The sequence below is a fragment of the Amblyomma maculatum genome, chromosome 10 (assembly GCF_055883805.1).
Source record: "Amblyomma maculatum isolate TAMU_Amacu chromosome 10, ASM5588380v1, whole genome shotgun sequence".
In the NCBI taxonomy this organism is placed as follows: domain Eukaryota; kingdom Metazoa; phylum Arthropoda; class Arachnida; order Ixodida; family Ixodidae; genus Amblyomma; species Amblyomma maculatum.
Window position 1 is genome coordinate 51894611 of NC_139353.1, and position 20602 is coordinate 51915212.

At 42.1% G+C, this 20602-nt stretch overlaps 1 protein-coding gene across 7 annotated transcripts in view; it reads left to right on the plus strand.

The window, feature by feature from the left end:
* LOC146176383 (uncharacterized) overlaps positions 1-20602 on the plus strand; it is a 76314-nt gene that overhangs the window by 12894 nt on the left and 42818 nt on the right. For all 7 annotated transcript variants that reach the window (XM_084582733.1, XM_084582731.1, XM_084582729.1 and 4 more), the window contains 4 exons: positions 2013-2180; positions 4376-4684; positions 9789-10041; positions 14544-14729. In XM_084582733.1, coding sequence (XP_084438859.1) covers positions 2013-2180; positions 4376-4684; positions 9789-10041; positions 14544-14729 — 916 coding nt within the window. The remainder of the gene's footprint in view (positions 1-2012; positions 2181-4375; positions 4685-9788; positions 10042-14543; positions 14730-20602) is intronic.

Sequence of the window (20602 nt, forward strand, 5' to 3'; positions counted from 1 at the left end):
AATTTTGCATGGTAAAAAAAAGTCCTAAGTGAGAACTTTATTTTAAAACCTATCGTATTACTTGTACACGTGATTGCTTGGGAAAACAGTAATCCTCTTATGATCACCAACCTATGCGCTAAACCTTTTGTTTGTATTGTGGCGTTTGTAATTGATTTTAGTTGGCAAGTAGAGTATATTTCGTGCACTCTATATGTATTAAGGAAAGAAGAAACCCATTGACTGAAATTCTCTTGAAAATGATATATTATACAGAAGGAGGGTTGAGAGGCAGCCTCAGTTCGCAAGCCATGAAAAAGGTAATATAATTTAATAAAATAATAATAAAACAATTGAAATGCTAGGAAACTGCTTTTGGGAGACAAATTTCCGACGTAATCTTTCAAAGCAGTTTATCAGCATTTCAATTACAATAGCCATAGTTTAAAGATATTATGAAAATAAATTATAAAAATAAATTATTTTTTCTTCAGTCCTGATTTAACTTTCTTCAAGAAACAAAAGATAGTTATAGTCAATTCTATTCCATAAACTTGCAGTACCGCAGCCAACACTTATAAGCATCCCGAAAAGAAAATTAGAATCCCTCAAATATATTCAATCTGTGGCATAATTATTTACGAAGACAGTCACATAGAGCGTGGATTGTAATATTTATTCAGAGCAAGTGTAACCTTAATATTTTGACAGCATAAACCCCTGCTGCTTTTTCAAACATGCTTCATTTTGTTTTTCTTATTAATTTGGGTCCCTCTTGTGTCCTTTTATTTTCAGAATGCTTGCCTTTGTAGGCATGATTGGCGCTGATTTATTATTATTCAAATTTTCCAAACTGGTCGTTCTGTACTATCTTTTTTGTTTCTAGTATTCTTAGCTTATGCTGGTATTTGGTCGCTTCTGGAAAGGTTTTGACAAGTATACCGCTGCAGCTATGTTTATTATCTGGTCTCTTTGGAATGCTTTTCTCTCTCCAAGAAACACCTTCCAGCATCCAACATGCTTCTGATGCTCACTCATCATCTACCTCGCACTCCACTTTTCCCTGCTGCTGCCGCCCCTTTGTATTATAGTTTTCAGGTCACCTGACAAATCGGTTCCAGGTTCTTCGACGCTCATAGCCAAATAAACACTCTTTCTCTCTTTCTCCTACTCTCCACGTCTCCCATCATCTCTCTTTTTTCTTTTCGGTTACAAAAGCGTGTATAAACCTCGGCAGCGATGGCTGCGCTGCCCACATGAATACACTTGCCCTTTGCGACACTTTGGCTTGGCTTTCGTGCTGAGGCTCCCACTAAACTCTTGTTGGATTTTCTGTCATACAGTGTAGCCATTTTTGTATGTCATTCTACTATTGAAACGAATAGTCCTTTGAGCATAAATGTGGGATTTCTGTCATGTCAAATAATATACTGTAAAATGTACTTTTTATGCTAGTATATTTTGAGTGATTGTCATGATAAAGCGCTTCCCGGAGTGAGCTCATGCAGCCTTGCTGAGCGCTGAGTTCAATGCGGAATAATTATTTTATAGTACTTCAGTCTCAATAAAGGTTGTAATGCCAAGATAGGAGTGTCGGGTTCCTCCTTAGCTTGGATGTCTTGTGTGGTACGGGTGTAACAAAACTAAAACAAGTGAGGTGTGTGCCGCAGCACTCTGTAAAGTAGCTTTCGTCTTTTATTTGCGCACATTACTAAAAGAATAAACAATGTTATCTTCTTACCATAATAGGCATATGTATGTGTTTTTAAAAGAATTTAATTACATGTTCTCGCAGGCGAACGTCACCCCATACTGTAATCATGTTCTACAAAAATCAGGGGCCTTTCAGTTTGGCTAAAGCTAATCTTTGTTGGTTTGATTTGGTTGAATTTGTATGTGTTAACGTCCCAAAGAGACGGAGGCTATAAGAGCCGCTGTGGTGGAGGACTCCGAACATTTTGATCATTTGAGGCTCTTTAACTGTTGCTAGAATGAGAAGAGTCTGAAAGCGTTTTGTTTGTCACTTGTTCTAGGAATTGCAAGAACTTCCAGAAGAGACAATCAACATGCTGTACGCGGAGGTCTTCAACTCTGAACACGATGGAGCCACTTCTGAAAATAATCCTCGCCGTAGCAAGCGAGGTTTAAGGAGCTGGTGGTCGGATGAAATAGCAAGAGCCAAAAAAGCCGTTTTAAAGCAGGTAACCAATGCAGTTTTCTCTGGCTGAATTAATTTTTCGCGACTAATTTTATTCAGAGGATGCACGCTCGTTCCTTCCAAAGTATGAAGTGGGAATGGATACAGTCATATATCGATAGATGTGTACAACACTATGAAAATAAAAAAAAAATGTCGAGTTACCTTCGTATTAGCACCCCCTTCCCCCTTCCCCCACGGTCCGAGAGAAAAGAGGCTTGGCCGGTAGGCCAGTGTAAAGGTTATGCAGTTCTCTACTACAGCGACCTCCATTTAGAGAAGGAACATTGGGGTTCAGCGATGAACGTAGGCCTGGACAATCGAGGCTCAATTACAGACTCTGCCTTTGTATCCGTTACATATATTATATTCTTTATTATTCGGACTGAGTTGAGGGACATTGATTTCAGAGACAGCAAACTATCCCTCCTTTCTGCAATTCAATAATAGGCAAGTAAAGATTGGTGAGCTGGGATAAGAAGTCAAACAAACTAGGGCCACACTTATGTTCTGCCTTTAAATATATCTCGGAAGAGCGTTAGTATGTTCAGTAATCGACTCCAACTTTGCGCCCACACTCTTCACCAGCTTACAGTTTGCTACTCGCTTATCCCAACTTCTATAATTACCGCCTCCTTAAACTCACAAATTTCAATCGAAATTCTTTCTTGGCTCATAGGCGTTGGAAATGTTCGCAGGAAGTGTTCCTAACAAAATGTCAGGAGTAATAGTTTGTGGAAAAAGAAATGACTCAACCCGCAATAGAACCTTTAATACCCGATCCTCAGCCGATCAAGGAAATCAGTACTTCATGTGGCATTCTTTTTTTTTATTGCATGAAGCCACTTCGAAGAAAAAAAAAAAACAAACGAAAAAAGCTCGTAAGAAGCCGATCGTAATTTTTCTGTTCAGCGTGAAGATGATAGCAGCGTTGACCATCGCAATGTTTACTGGCTAAATGTTTTCATGCGACATAGGCTATTGATACATTGTATAGTGGAAAGCTCCGGCAATGTCGACAACCAGGAATTTCTTATCATGCACTGCCAGCGCACATTACACATGCCCCATGCTTCCAGCCGTCATCGGAAAGCGCCGGCGCAGCCGTTATTGGTATCGCATCCTTGGGCACAATAGTCGAGCGCCCTAGCCACTGCACCATATTGTGCCCAAGGCAGCATGTGTGGCATCATTATAGTTTAAAGCATTAAGAAAGAACAATTCATCCTCCCACCCCTCAATTTTTTCCAGAGCTTTTTATTTACTGATTGATTGATAAACGTCATTTAATGCGTCAGGGCATCAGTGAGAAGGTTTCATCGTCAGCGTTCCCGTCATAGCACTACTGTACCACTGAGAAGCAAATGCGTCTGTGTGGCTATTTCAGAAAACACAGATCTTTTATGCGAGAAAGAAAACGTACAATGACGGTTGACTTGAGAACATATATAAAACGTTAAACCTAAGTGCCAGGTTTGAGAAATTGCCGTTTCGGGCTCACATTTGGTAGGTTCGAGTAATGGGCGATGGTTGCCTCAAAATGAACCAGCCGATAATGGTTACAGGCGCGCTTTATATATAATTGAATTTCTGTTTATATATAATGGAATTCTGAATGAAGACGTTTCTAAAATGTTATGTTTTATTGTGGCACGCCATGCTTCAAATGAGTGACACCTTATGGACACTTACTCTGTTGCTCAGAACTTCAATAAAATTACTGCAATCCGCCTGCTTTAGATTTGGTACTTCTTTGCGTGAATGGATGATAGTCTGCAGACTCCAACATTCTTGAAGTGCTCTGAGTTTTCATACCCAATATGAAATGATGGCTCGAATTGCGCTGAACAGGATGTGAAACAAGATGACGAATTTCCGCCGTCTGAAAACAAGCTATAAAAGGCTACCAATGTCAAAACTAGGCTTGAAGGTTCTTTGTAAGGAGAAACTACTGTAAACATTTTGCCTAATGCACGCGTTACATTGCAAAGGCCGAGTACACGATAGTGCAACTTAGTCGGGGTCAACGAAAACGTTTGCATTCAAGATGATTTTTGAATCCCTAGAGAAGGACAAAAAGTGTGCTAACAAAAGCTACGTAAGATATTCCCACTAAGTTCATTCAATATATTTTATTGTTTCTCTCCTGATTCATACATGAACATGACATTCGTGTGCTCTGTTTTTCTGCCTGTGCAGGTTTTAAATTTTGTGCACAGGCAGCAAAATAACCCAAGTTGCTATGAAGAGGTTGGCTGCTTCTACAGAATGGAAAGAATGTCTGTGGAGGTTGGCGGCCCTGCTTCTCCCGATACTGTTGGGACAAAGATTATGATTTACGACAGCGCAACAAGCAAGGGGAAGGAAGTCAGCCATAGTACATGGACTGCGCACTATCAAGAACATAAGGTGGACCTTGAAAAACCGCTGTTTGTCATAACACATGGTTTCACCAAAGATAGCGACATGAGCTGGATGGACAACCTGAAGGGCGCCCTTTTCGAAAATGTGAGTCAATTTCGTTGTCATGTCAATGTGCATACAAATTCTTCAATTCTACTGCCAAAACGCAGGGGACCAAGTCCATTCTGTAGAAAACGGCCGTTAGTGCTGTTCTTCATGATTATGAAATTTTCTGTACGAATTCATACGCTATTTTAGGGAATATTATGTGCTGCATTATTATAGGCTGCACCAAATATGCAGCATAATTGAGCCAGCTCTTCATGTAGTCTGTTTTGCACGAAGCGCGCACAGCTTATTCGGACAATTGCTAACGCCGTTGCTGTAACGTGAAATTTAAAAGCTGTGATGCACCCGTACACAGACAGCGTTCAGCATGGTGCTACATCATATTGTTTTGTATTTAGAATCCATCTGCCAGCCGCGTTGGAGGTACTTTGCGATAAGAATTAGAAACTACGTTAGATTCCCCTCCGATAAGTGTAAATATAATCTGAGAAGTGAAATTCTGGGTGTCCGTTTCCCCAAAAGAAAGCCAGATATATATACAGGTTCTCCCAGACATATGTAACCAAGGTTTTAAAAATATGGCGAGACTTAGCTCACTCAAACAAATAAAAGCTGTTTATAGTTGCCTATGCTAATCTGAAGTATTTTGTTTATTCACTTAAGTAAATAATTATCAAATTACTAATTAGCTAGTTTTACTTATTGTTTTGAGAGGAAAAGTGTGAATGTAGAAGTTATAGACATGCTCTAGAAACGCCTAGATTACAAGATAGGCAAAAGCTAACTGTCAATCGCGTTATCTCATGAAATAGGCAGAAATAGAGAATTTATTCCAATTTAAACCATCATCAAACTTGTCACCAAGCACAAAACGGCTTTAAAAGCAGTGAGAATGCATTGTATTCACCGCGAGATTGACCTAGAGGTGGCACCACCGTCACTTGGATAGTGTGGATCTGCAGCCGGCGGCGCTCGCAGAAACGCACGCGGCGTATGTCTGCTCCCGAGTTTACGGCGGGTTTGTTGGCGATGAAAACGGGCCTTCTGCAATGCATTAGTGATTTACTGTTTACAGTGTTTCATTACGGCAGAAAAAAATCGTGGATTTCAACGATGCAGCAAAAAGAATACGCGCGCATTTTAGAAAAAAATAGGCACGCAACCACCCGTCTTTTAGATTTAATGGCATCGCTTTGCACGCTTATACTTGGGCTTGGACATGGCATATCTTATCGCATTTTCAAAAGTGTGCGCATTTCTTATACAAATGAGATCGGCAAATTTAGTGTCAAGCCCAACGAGATACAAGGTTTGTACTCAGACCTGCAGTACTTTAGAATGAATCGAGGCAGACTGGTTCAATATATCGTATTTGACTCGAGGGTTAAGCCGGTTAAATGTAGCACTGACAGCGTACTGCCCGGTGGGTTACCGTAGACTGAACGGACATCAACTCAGGCTAGACAACCAGACACAAAGTTTCCCCAAAATTGAGATTACGCCGACCCTGTACAGGAAACCTCGCCGCACAGGAAAGCTGACTGCTCATGTCTAGAGCGGTGAGCCTATGTGCATTTTGTTATAAGTAGTGCTACAGGTGCTGAGACAATTTTTTTCTCAAACATTCGAGCATTTTTCTAAGGCAAAATGTGCTCACTACTACTGTTACTAATGCGCAGATGACTTCAAGAAAAAAAAGAAGAAAAGAGGCATATTTGAGTTTAATACGCATGCGACGTCGGCTATATGACAAATTATGTAGGAGAGGGCTTCGGTGTCGTTGACCACTTGGGATTATTTAACGTGAACTCAAATCCCACAGCCTATGAGTGCCTTTCGAAACAGACGGGATCGAACCTCTCTCGAAACCAGCAGTCGAGCGCCCTCCAACTGAGACACCGCGAAAGAGGTTTAACAGAAAAATGAAAGGCACTCAGACAACTCTGCGGTATTCCAAACAGAAACAGGAATATACGATTGTTGAGCGTTTTTACTAAGTTGTATTGACGGCAGCAACCTGCTTTGCTTTAACACGACGGCTACGACAGCACCGTTTTGTTTAAGACACCGCTTGTCAGAAAATTTCAAGCGCCGAAGACCGTGACTGGCGATATCCTTTCCAGCATGGCATACTCGAAATGGACAAGTATTCTTTATTTTTTTTTTAATGGAGCGTGAGGTGATAACCTGTTCTCATTTGGTTTTCAAGAAGCAGGTAAGTAAAAGCGCACGGGAAAAGCAACACAATCAAAAAGCACGCTTGTACACGGCGCACGCGTTTACGTAAATCAGTGCGTGCTGGCACGCGACACGACACGCATCCACAGTGAGCAGGGTTCGCCGCTATGGAGCTAGGTGGCGACTCTGCTCGATCTCGAGGCCAATAGCGCGTAAGGTAAAATGTAGCTAAATTTAGCATACATGGAAAAAAACCTTTGATGCCTAATAATTGATAATTAAGGGGAAGGCTTCAGCAATACTATAGAAAAAAAATTTCCGCTAAGTTTTAAATGTGTTTTTAGATATTTAGTTCGCAAAGTGCAATATTTCTTTTGTGCATGATATTTATGAACAACAAAGAATGGATTTTAAGTGATTTGGAAGAAAATCTATGACGGTGTTTTTAAATTCAAATGAAAGTTCTCCATTTCTTTCTATTCTTGAATTTTGGCAAAGTAATTTGGAGAAAGAACGGACCATATCAATGCTACAAAGTTTAGCCGGAATAGAGGCTTGTCTAATATAGGGAAAAAGCATCAATGAAAAACGTATCGTGCTAGAATGTAGGACCAAATATTGATGGTTTTAAGTAGAAGCGCGCAGATTTACATTATTTTAAGGCGAAAACCTTTAATGGCTCATGCTGTCTTGGACAAAATGTGTCTCGCTTTTGCGGCGTTCTGATTAGCCGAGGCCGGTTGACGTCAAAAAGGTATAGACTAATCACAGAGCACCACCACAGTATGCGCGAATGCGTGCCTTATACGACAATATGTCAATCAATGATCATATACCAAATAAATTTGTGCAGATTGATAACTAATTAAGTAATTATTTGATTAAATATTTCATGAATGATTTCATATGTAATTTATTATTACCTAAATAATTCCTAATTAATTTTTAGGCAATGATTACTGCCAGTTGCGTAGCGGAATGCAGCACTCAGGCTTTCGCCTTTCACTACCTTAGTCGCTAAAGTCCCTAGAAATATTTTTTATAATGTTAAGCAATATGATGCAAAAATATTTTGTCCATAATATCTGTGTGATACTGAGGATTGTTGATGGAGATTCCAAAAAGTCGATGTTTGCGTTTTTTTTTAATTCAAATGAAATTTGTCCTTTTTTTTCCGCTTTCAAAATTTGCTCGAATTTGGTCTTCTGTGGAGAAAACAGATGCCGAAAGCCTCAAACTGCACTTCAAATTCGACACATAGCCTGCATAACAGCGACAAAAAGGTTTAGTGACAACAACCTAGTGCTTCGTGCTGTGATCTACGTTGAGAATCGACATTGTTTGTCGTACGTCGCTCTTGTATAATTGTTTGCGTTTTTTACTAAAGCGGCGACAAGAAAAAAAATATGGTATATGACACTCATAATACTGAAGGTCGGATAGATTAATTTGTTAAGAATATTGCACGTCAAAATTTCAGTAAGCAAGCAGGAGAGCTCTGAGCTTGCAACTCTCTCGACATGGCAAAAACGGTGTTTTCCCCCTGTAGTAATATATAATTTTTTTTGCCGAGAACACTACTGCAAATCTTGCAAAACTAAAGTTTACACTCTTCTTTCGAGACATTTGCCCGCTAAATATAAAACGTTCATTAAAAACTATTGGCTATGGGACTCCTCGATTAATGCTCTTACTGAATACATCCCAATACAATATATGGCGTTCGCGGCATGAAAAGGCGGTGTTAAAGGCACTGAGGAAGATTCTGAACATTTATTTGCAAAACATTGAACTTAATATAAAGCTCCCGCTGAATGAAAAGCAGTGTCAAGGGCACTTTGCATCCAGTCTTGAGTCGAAGCTTGCCCGTCTCGCAAATTTTTTTCACTTTCTTCTTTTCTAGAATTGCTATATTTCAAGCGGTAGAAATATTTTCAAGCGCGAAATCCCAGCTACCGCAAACCCATTTTATTATGGAAAGCTTCCCAATCAGCCAGCTAGTTAACACAAAACCAGTAAATAGATTTTCAACTTTCACAGGTAAATGCTTAGTGCCAATGAGAGGTTCCAAGCAGTGTACCTGGATATGCCGTAGTTGCAATTTGTAATATGACATATTTTCTAACGGGCTGCAACGCGAGGATAAGCGGCGCTATTTTCCGCAGAAAAGTGAAGCAGCGCATTAGATAAACAGCAAGCTCATTAGAAACACGACAACCTGTGATAACGTATTGCACTGTTTGTGAGCTTGCACCCGAAGAGCATGCGCTACTGTGCTGCGTCATGTAGATTCGTGTGCTTCATGTAGATTCGTCAAGGATAACAACACTCATTGTCAACCACGTAATTGTGATTTTCGAGAGCGAGGGAGGAAAGAAAAGGACACTACATGGCACATTCGAAAGAGGATTGCTAATAGGGTTTCAATGTCGTTGCAACAAGTCACCAGCGAGGTTGTCGCGTTCAAAAGGCACTGGGTTTCTGTTTTCTAAAAAAAAAAAAAAAAGAGGCCATGAAATCTTCACGCTAGAGGGCTGGCAAAATTCAGTTTTTCTTTGTCTCAAAAGCTTATATGACACTGGTTTTCCTCAGCTTGGAAGCTGCCAATGTCCGTAACCACCATACTGCGTTAGAAAAGATGATTAGAAACATATTTGATAATTTTCAATGAATTAAAATTTTTACTCTGAAAGCGTGTGCTAAAGCTTACAGCACTTCGCAAAAGTTATCGTTTCCTATAGAAACTTTCTACCTTAAGGAACCATTGAAACATTGCTAGGCCCATTCTATAATAAAGTAGTGCAATTCAATTCTAGCAGTACACCTCTAGGCCATGTGTCTTTTGAGTAGGCAGCGGGGACAGTCTTTAAGAGAAGTGTGAGTTTAAAATGATGAAGTTCGCCGCAGTATAAAATATTGGGCATAAGGTAGGTTTTATTGAAAATATCATTTCATTTTCCAGGGTGACTGCAACGTGATGCTCGTTACGTGGATTAATGGTGCTAAGTTTCCAAACTATCCGGCAGCAGCTGCTAATAGCGCTATGCCGGGAGTTCTTGTTTCAAAGTTGCTTCAGACAATGATGGACCCGAAACAAGGCGACCTATCTCCAGCCAAAGTCCACTTCATAGGATTTAGCCTTGGTGCCCAAGCTGCTGGCTTTTGCGGTCGGCACTTTTACAGCGCTACGAAGCATCTTCTAGGTCGAATAACAGGTTAGGTTGTTTTTTTTTTCCGAATTAAGGTATATTTTTTGCAAAAGGGGAATAATTAAGGCGCAGGAACTTGTTTTTTTCTCATAAATGTTACCTCTGATGCGGTTGTCAGTGTGCTGTTCGAAATGAATTTAAATTAGTCTTTGACTTTCCTCGGCTGGCTTCTATATAAGCCATTCACTCTGCTTATTTTCATTGTTGCATCAATCTGTGTATTTACTTGTACAAACGTTTTCACTTGTTTTGTGAGTGGTAAATAATGAAGGACATAGCTGAAGAACTGAGAAAGGAAGATCACGATATCAAAGCTAATATGTACCGTGAATTTCGGAAGGAAACAAGAAAGCTTCAGAAAAGTCTGGATTTCCTAAATGCGAAGCCTGAGGAAGCGAAGAAGGAGCAAAGTAAGCCGGAAAAAGAGAACAAGGCTCTAAGGGAAGATATTGGAAAGCTTGCTGCTGGATGTGATCATCTGAAAAAGCAAAGCGGCCAGCTCGAGCTAAGGATTACAGCCTCAGAACAGTGCTCCCCAGGTGTAACTCAGAGATCAAAGGAATGCCTAAGCTAGAGAGTGAAAGCCTCCCTAAAACCCTCGAAAGGGTCGGGGAACATATGAATGTGCCCATTGTGAAATACGACATAAAAATATGTCATCGCGTACCTATGAAAAAGAAAAACGAGCCACAAAACACAGTGGATTAATTTAGGAGCCGCTCAAAGCGCGACGAAAAACGCACATATCAACAAAAGATATTGATCTCAGACCCAAGCAGCCTGTTTTCGTGAATGAGCACTTAAGCCCTGCTATGAAACAGTTGCTCAGAATGGCCATCAAAAAAAAAATACAAATATGAGAAATGGCGTTATGCCTGGACCAGTGGTGGAAAGATACTTAGCAAGCAAGCAGGAACATCACCTATAGTCTACATTCGCACCGTTCACGACGTTGAACAGTGTACCATTTCATTTCTGACATTTTCTATCACCTTGAATATGGCGGTATCTCCCAAAATCGTCAACCACAAAGTGAGATCTTTTCGAAATTGCAGCCTACTTGTTTTCACCAAAACCATTCGGTCTATCCGCCAAAAAGAAGACAACCTGGCAGCGCTGCTGAACGAGTTCGTATTAATAATGCTGGCAGAAACTTTCTATAAGTCTGATATTGAAATACACATGCGTGGGGGCTGTAGATGTTTTTTTGCTGGACGTGGAGGAGGCGTTACAATTCTAGTGAAAAAAGAAATACAATGCGACATTCTTCCCGACATTCGTCTCGAATTTCTTTTTATCTCTCAGGGCATCGAACACTTGTCTCTGAAATCTCGCGATTACATTTAATGTCTAAAGTATCGTCCTCCGAATAGGGATATCAGTTCTTTTATCGGTCAACTTGACAGCCTCCTAAGCTATGTCACTGAGAGCATGCTTAAGTTGTTACTCGGAGGTGACATTAAGATTGACCTGGCAAGAGTGATTCCGAGAGAAAATTGTTTCTGTCAGCGGTAGAATCCAATGGTAATCCAGTTATTACATGCATCGGGTTACCACATGCACAGCGACGCTCGTTCTTTCCACGTGTGACCAAACGTACCGCATTGGCTGCTGTACGTGAATGTATTGATTTGGCTGCTGGACGAACATGCACTGGCTTGACGGCACCTGGAGTAAGGCCGACAACTAAGTTTAAACTGGAGCTGGGCTTCGGAAGACTTCGGCGTAAGTCTGGCGATGACTTTAAGAGACAGGAGAAATATGAGCTTCAGTAACACGCAGTGATGACCGCCTGACTTACTGAATCTATTCGCGGTTGACATGTGGGACAAAAGCGCTCCTGTGCTGGATCTATCACAAAACTTCTGTAGTTCCTCGAGTACAATGGCCCGAATAAAATCATGGAGGTGGTCGGTGCTGCCTACAAGGGCTGTAAGAGTCTCGACAGCAGTCGTAGCGAGGAGTGGTCTATCGTAGACTGTCGAGCGGTGGGGGAGCATCTTTACCATTGTCACCACCTTGCAAGACCAGCAAAATGCGGTTCTCTAACCCCACGCACCAGATGGCACAGCTTTCTGTCTTCAGAGTGCTTGGATCCACTCGTCAAGGCTTGTCATATCCTCAACATACTACATGGTTGACCTCCGATGCCCAGCTCCAGTTTAAGCTTCGTTGTCTGCCTTACCCCAGGTGCCACTAATCCAGTACATGCCTATCCAGTAGTAGCTACTCAACACATTCCCTTATAGCCGCCAACGCGGTGTCTGTGGCCCCAGTGGTCATAGGTACGAGGAACGGGCGTCTGGCGGGACTCTGACAACTGGCGCCTCTGCTCTCACTGTGGAGAGCCTGGTCACATTTTCCGATGGTGCCCGTACCGGGAACGCGCACAGGAGATTTTTTCCGCCAACGCGCCTAACCCACGTTCGATCAACGACCTCATCTCATTGAAGACAGCCTCGCACATCAGCTCCTTCCGATGACATGCCGACAATCCAGGTCCTCATCCTCGCGCCGACCATCACCTTCATTAACGGGCTACTTCCCGCGTGCACCACTTGGTCACTCGACTAGCCCCTGCCAGGAAAACTGAGTATAGCGACCTCCGGGGACGGGGTCGCTAAAAGTCAGTAGAGTTAAGTCCCCCCGATGAGAGTAGAGGTAGGTTTGTGAGCAGCAGCGCCAGCATTGGATTCACAAGACAGGCTATCGCTTGACATCACTGTGTCAGCGCCTTAGTGAATATCGGTTTCGATTTTAAGGGGGAAACTGGCAGTGCATCTTAAGAAGGTTATAACACCATGGTGTAGGGCTCATAAAAGCATGGCTGGGGGCATGTAATTGCTGTAAATGGACAGTGCACGGCTAGAATTCATGCGACAACGAGACATGTGTGGGGATCGATACTCTGCACCTTCACCATGACCGTCACGAGGACAGAGATTTACATGAATAGGTAATAGGGAAGATACACAGTCAAGAGCTGATCTATCGTAAGTCGCAGATGGTAGAAGAAGCACTCTAACTTCTTCGTCCCTCATACACCACCTGTAACCAGCAGGTGGCAATATCATTTTATGTGTAGGTACATATAGCTCTTTCTTGAACGTAACAGCGTAGGGAATTGCTAATGGGCAGTATAATAGAGCACATGTAGCAATTGCTGTAGTCTGAGCGTTCAGAATGGACAGTAGCTTTACAAATATTTATGAAAATGGCGCTTGTCTACCACAGTGGCATAGTGATTAGGAAGAACGACTTGTGAACGAAATTGTGACTTGTAGACGACTTTTGAAGCCTCGGAGGCTTGGTTTAAATGGAGGTACAAATCATGGACTCCGAGTATTGTGCGAACTCCGCGAGCTACAAATTTCTAGAGACATCTACTACGGCTGGCGTCGCAATAGTCTGTATAGCCCTGAGACGTTGAACCTTATACAACTAGTCCAAAGGCAAAGAAGATTCGCGTGTGTAAGATAAGAAGAGTGGCTACTCTTGCCGCTCGATGTAGGGTGTGCGTGCATGTGCCCAATTGAATTATGTTCTCAGTCGTAGTATTGAAAGAGAAATGAGCATATTGGAAATGGCACTACGGACAATCTAGCGGAAAATTTGTTTTCGAGCACAAATCATCCTTCCGGAATATAAAGTGAGTGCTTACTAAAGCCCGAATATTCATAATTTAGGAAATTCATAATGAAATGCTTTTTTTATAGGTCCTAATATTGGGCCGGACCTCACATATATTTTCAGATCACTTCAGGCAAGAATACTGAATTAGAAAAGCTGTTTCTTCCCACGTTCTTGCTGTGTTTCATGGTGCATTGTAGCATAATACTTCCAGCCCATTAAATAGATTAAGCGATGATTACACTGCCCCTTTTGAAGACTTAATTGCAACCTTGAACCTCCTTTTGGGCTCATAGTCACTGCTTTGCGGCTGGACTTGAAACGGAGCATATATGCGTCATAAATTCAGCTCTAAGTTGTTATCAAGGCGATACATAGTTGCCATAAGTGTGTATTGATTATTGGAGGCTGGTCTGCGAAATAGAGCCTATGATCCTGGGAATAACGTAAAATAATCTATTTAATGTCAGTTAGCAACCACCCAGTGCAAGATTTTGGGGTTCTACTTTACACAAATGATAACGCTTGTCTTTCTTCCAAAAGCCATATTTTTCTGTCACTTGCGCTGACTTAGCAACTGTCCCATAAAAGTGTTAGATCAGACTGCCATCCCTGACCCATTGCTAATCATTTATTGGCTTCGGTACGTTGTGCAGCTGTCCTTTGTTCTCGTTAAGGATGTAATCCGGTCGATGCTAGCACGTGTTAACTTCCCTATTACAAAAGTATTCATTATGGCACTCCGCTCATAACCTTTGTCATTTTAGGACTTGCACACCTAAGCCAAAACCAAACCAGGCCTATTGATAATGATGGATTCTCGAGCATATATACATACAAGAGGCTGACCTAATTGTTTGCTACAAATTTTCTTATAGGTCTCGATCCAGCAGGTCCATTATTTGAGGGCACAAATGTGTCTTTATCATCGACAGACGCAAAATTTGTCGACATTTTGCATACGCACTCGGGCAAGTTGGAAGATTACAAGCTCGGAATTAGCGAAGCCATCGGTCACGTCGACTTCTACCCAAACGGTGGATCGTCCCAGCCTGGTTGCGAAGGTAGTAGATACGAAACTGCACATCTACTTCTATCAAGTAAAACTGATGTTATGCTTACAAATTCGTTTATCAATGTAAAGGGGAGAAAACAGGCGATAAACATTAAGCTTCAATTCCATTTTTGCGTGGGCTCCCTTTTAGATTTATGGGTACTCAGAGATATTGTCGGCATTGTCAAACCTTCAAGTGCATAGCGAAACCTTTTCTTAAGTCTGCTATGCGCACGGACCAGGCATCAAAAACCAGAGCTCTTCAATACTGCCAGTTGCGAAACTTCACAAAGGGCCCATGTAGAAAGAAATAGCAGTTTTGATTGGTCAAAGTTCGGGTGTACACGAATAGTGGCGGCACCCGCAGCCATTAAAGCAAACTGCGGCTAAATTGCAAGCTTTCAGATTGTTGGTAAATGCACAACTACCATAGAAAATATAATAGTTGAAGACTTGCAGTAGCAAAAATTTTAAAGATAACAGCCATATAGTTATTTAAGAAGGAAAATAAGACATAAAATGTTATTTCCAAAGGTCAACGACAGCAGTAGAAAAAACATTTATTCACCGCTTCCAGATGACGCGACAATTCATAGGCACCCGAAAAAAGGTAACAAAATATGGTCACTTTTTGAAGCGGAGTTTTGCACCTGATGTGATCCGAAAGCTTTATTTAAAGGTATCTTAGAAAATCAATATTGTGGACTTTTACAGCAAATCGCATAAAACCTTCTAGTCTCCTGAAGGAACATCTGCGGAATTATCGACACAAAATGGTTAAGATTCCTGTTGAGCTCGAAACGCGGCGTCGGCGTTGTCCGCGATAAGTCAGGATAATGCGTCTCACTCTTGGTAGAAGGCAGGCGACATGGCGCCGGGCACTGATTGGTCGGCGGGTTCTGTGACGTCGTAAGACCACGTGACATGGGCGATTAAGAAACAACTGTTTACGGAGGAGGTGAAATAGGAATCGAACCCGAGTCAGACACGATATCGTTCGGCGTCTCGATCGACACGTTCACTCCTAGGACTTCTTTAAGGTAGGGATTTTTATGTACGTCGAGGGGTGTCTCACTTATTTTGAGAGCTTACTACGTTATGCTAATCAGCATATGTAAAGTGACAGGGGAATTAGCTATGATTTAGTGATTAACTGAGTAGCAAAGTCGATGTGCGTGAAAGTGTACCCGTTGGAGGAGCCCGCACACAGAGCTCAAGAGTCGACAATTTTATTTTTATTGTGGCTGCTCACCTTTACAATTATACATAAGCAAACTGTATCAAAACATTTCCTGAATGTCTGCTTATAAATTGAGTGACGCATTGAAATTCCATGGCCAAAAAACAGCCGTAGGCATGATCGAAGGCTACTCCAAAATATGCCCTTTAGGCGAAAACGAAAAGAAGTCTGCAGGGGCTGGCGTTCGTCTACTACTAAGAACTTTGTGAACAAATGCTAAAAGCGGTCTGTTTTGGTTGTTATCGACTGACACAGATTTCACATTTTCAGATCCTTCAGCTTCAGGCTTCGTGCCATGCTAGGACATTTATTCACATTCACACATTGAAGAAAGCTTTCTATACGGGCATTTCTGCACTCTTTTTCACGCTCATTAACATTCAGTACCCTCCACATAAAGTAGTATGTGTCCACATTTTTTAAAAACCACAAAAATATAAACGCTGGATTAGCCAAACCTTCCGAATGTTACTTCGTTGTATAGGAGTAATATGCAACACTCGGGATCAAAATATGATTCCCACGGCTTCAGTAGTCATCCTACCCTTCGATCTCAAATTATCGCCCTCGTGACGTCGCTAATGGGCTGAAATCTCAGTTCTCGGCCTTGCCTTCGCCTAATTGTCAACTGCAAGGACTTAGCCTCGCGCATTCTCTTCAAGGCATGCTTTACGCGGCATGTTCTCTCTACTGCTCATGCATTATAATATCTAACTGCCACACAAACCTTCGAAAAAAAAGGACGAAGCTAAGGACAGCCACAGATTACAACACAACCTTATAGAGGCGGTCACGAATGGACATTACTTTTCAGATGGGATAAGCAGTGCAGCAAATCAGTTAGTTACGTGAAGGAGGTTGGCAGAAATGCTGGAACTGCATAATCATTCGCAATTTACAAAATAAGAGATTGATATAACAATTGTTCATTTCCATTACTGCTTTGAAGCTTTGTTTCGTAGCGCATTGTAATAACTACTTGCTTGTCCCAGCAATTTCAGGCGACCGGCTCTAAGAGTTTGTTTCTTGGATATTTTATTTGTTTTAAGCACTCCACGATATCACTTGATCAATTGTCTTATTTACTCTCTTCAAAATTCTCAGTTCCGGTTATTACTGCGAGCACAAAAGTCACTACCAGCTGTGGATGTGTACATTCTTTCAATATATATTAAAGTAAACAAAACGTGAGATTGGAGTTGATGCCCGTTGTCGTCCACCTCTATCACTAACACGGTCCCCACTTCCAAAGCTCCATTGTACCCGACTTTCCCACGCAATATTGCTAAGTGGCAGGCCACGTGAAGCCCCACCTCAGGGTCCTTCTGCGCGTGTATTGTTTTGCTTCGATGTGCGCTTGCATTCGACACACTCTTGCTTTCAGTGCCCTGACCGTGTTGTAGCTAGAAGTGGATGACACTGTACGTATAGTTATACACTGGTATTTCTACTTTTCAAGCCCACACGTTCATCGACTCAGTGGCGTTCGATGCTAGCGGTGCCCTCTGGCTTCGCATGAGGGAGCAGGTAGCGCTGACGAACCGTGCTGCATTTTTAAGACTCGTCATACCCTCGCTTTTTTCTTATAGACATTAGTCATAGACCAAATCCAGGTTATAGCAAACAAAATTTTCAGAATCTATATAACAATCCTCGCTCTCATAGTAAACAGAAGAATGGGCAAAGCAGTGCTAGGGTACAACCCCAAAAACGACAGTATGATTTCACTTCGGATCCAAGGTCACCCTTTCAACATAACAGTTATCCAAGTCTATGCACCGATCACTACTGCTGAAGAAGCTGACGTTGAGAGATTTTATGAGGACCTACAATGCCTTTTAGACCGCACCCCATCATCAGACGTCGTTTTTCTCAAAGGAGACTGGAATGCTAAGGTCGGGAGTGAAGAAATATCCGGAATTATAGGCAAGTTCGGTCTTGGCGAGCCAAATGAAGCTGGGCAGAGGCTAGTAGAGTTTTGTCAAGAAAACAACCTGACCATAGCGCATACTCATTTTCAACAGTACAAGAGGTGCCTGTACACATGGACTTCACCGGACGGTCTGTACAGGAATCAGATCGATTATATTCTTTGCCGGCAAAGAAGGAGAAGCGCTATACAAGCAGTAAAAACAAGGCCTGGGGCCGATTGTTGCACCGATCATCAGCTTCTTGTTGCCAAAATTAAGCTTCGATTGAGGAAAACGCAGAAAACTAGAAGGCCTTTCAGGTCTGATCTGGATCAAATTGCATTAGCATATGCTGTGGAAGTGAGGAATCGATTTCAAGAATTAGATCTAGGAGACAGAGAGCCCGAAGAGATGTGGACTGATGTTCGTGATATAATACAAGAAGTTGCTACTAAGGTAGTTCCAAAGCAAAAGAAATGCAAGAAAACAAACTGTTTATCTGAAGAGGCTTTGCAAATAGCTGAGGAAAGAAGGATGGCAAAAGTTATGGGGGAAAGAGAAAGATACAAGGTTCTCAATGCGGATTTTCAGAAAATAGCAAGAATAGATAAGAATGCCTTCCTGAAAATACAGTGCCAAGCAGTTGAGAACAGCCAATTAAGGAACACAAGAGCTCTGTATAAGACAATCAAAGATATCAAAGGAAGCTTCTGTGCTAAGCTGGGCGTGATAAAGGACAAACGAGGCGAGGACCTCACTGAAGCCTCAGAGATAAAGAAGAGGTGGCAGGAATACTTAGAAGAACTATACAAGAAGGACCCGAATGTGCAAACTCAACATAAGACGGTTGTGATTACTGATCTCGAGCCGGGCATCCTGAAGAGTGAAGTTGAATGGGCCTTAGCCAGCCTTGCTAAGAACAAAGCTAGCGGAATTGATGGCATTCCAGCATAGTTGCTTCAAAACCTCAACCATGACGCTGTTAACATTCTGCATACATTATGTCAGAAGATTTGGACAACCCTGCAGTGGCCACAGGATTGGAGGAGGTCAGTTTACATCCCCATTCCAAAGAAAGGCGGTGCCAAAGATTGTTCCATCTACCGCACGATCGTGCTTATTTCGCATGCTAGCAAGGTGATGTTGAAAATCCTCCAAGGTAAGCTGCAGCAGTATGTGGATCGGGAGCTTCCGGACGTGCAAGCTGAGTTTCGCAAGGGCAGAGGAACTAGAGACCAAATTGCCAACCTTCGCTAGATCATGGAAAAAGGAAGAGAGTTCCAGAAACTCTTCTACTTCTGCTTTATTGATTATGCGAAAGCGTTTGACTGCGTAGATCACAGCAGATCGTGGCAAGTTCTCCAAGAGATGGTAGTTCCAATTCACCTCATCTGTCGCCTCAGGAACTTGTATGAAGGGCAAGAGGCCACAGTCAGAACTGGGCATGGTCTTAGTGATTGGTTTCCGATTGAGAAAGGAGTGAGGTAAGGCTGCATACTGTCGCCCTGCCTATTTAACCTATATGCAGAGTGCATCATGAGGAAGGCCGGTCTGGACGAGCCTTTGGTTGGAGTGAAGATTGCTGGAAAACGTATCAACAATCTTAGATATGCGGATGATACCACTTTAATGGCACAAAGTGAAGTGGAACTCAAGAGACTTCTGATGCGCGTACAAGAAGAGAGTGAGAAGTTTGGGCTTAAACTGAACATTAAAAAGACAAAGATCATGGCGTCTTGCCCTATCAAGTCCTGTAGCATCAATGGACAAGAAGTGGGAGCTGTGACAGATTTTCTCTTCTTGGGCTCCAAGATTACCTCGGAAGGAGACTGCAGCCATTAAATTAGGAGACGCCTGCTTCTGGGAAAGAGAGCAATGGTTAGGCTTGACCGCCTAGTAAAGAGCAGAGACATTAGTCTGCCAACCAAAATCCGTATAACTCGTGCTATGGTGCTATGGTGCAGATGAAGTTATGTGATGTTAGAAAGATAGTGAGAGACCGGAATGCGTGGCGTGACATGGCCCATAGGGTCACGAAGAATCGGACATGACTGAACGACTGAACTGAACTGAATATAACAATCCAACCGAAGCCAATGTAAGACGCCCCGGTGTGGTTTCGTATTACCACACTTAAGGATACCTAAGTGCACCTCTTGAAGTTTCTTATGCTCTCGTCTCACCCTCGGGATCTTTAAACTGTAAGGTAATTCTGCGCCAACACCCTACAGGTTAAGTATTAAGACTAATTCCACTAATCGGACGCGAAGCCTTAAATTGGATGCTTAATGCTGTTGTCAAAACTAGGATGAAAGATGGCAGTTTGAAGGATGTAAATGTTAAAATTTTAGGAATAAGATACACTCCCGAGTACACAGGTAAAGCCTAAAAATCTAACATAAACCTGCATGGTGTTGACAACGAGGGTTAAGTTTCGGGACGAGGTTTAAATTTATTAGGACTATTCTGCATCAAAAAAATATAAAAAGTTGGATTAGTCGAGCAAAGACTCAAACTGAATTGACTGCGAAAAGCAATCGGGAGATGTACTTATCATGGGCAGAAAGGGCATGTACCGCTTACGTTACAAATATCCGGAGGAAGCTAACATCACAACGGCGTCGAAACCAAAGTAGGAAAACAGGTGGCCTCATAAACACTTGCACGCAAAAAACGCACCTTTAACGCATAGCCTTCTTGGACTCATATGTGGCAGTGTACCTACAGTCGAAA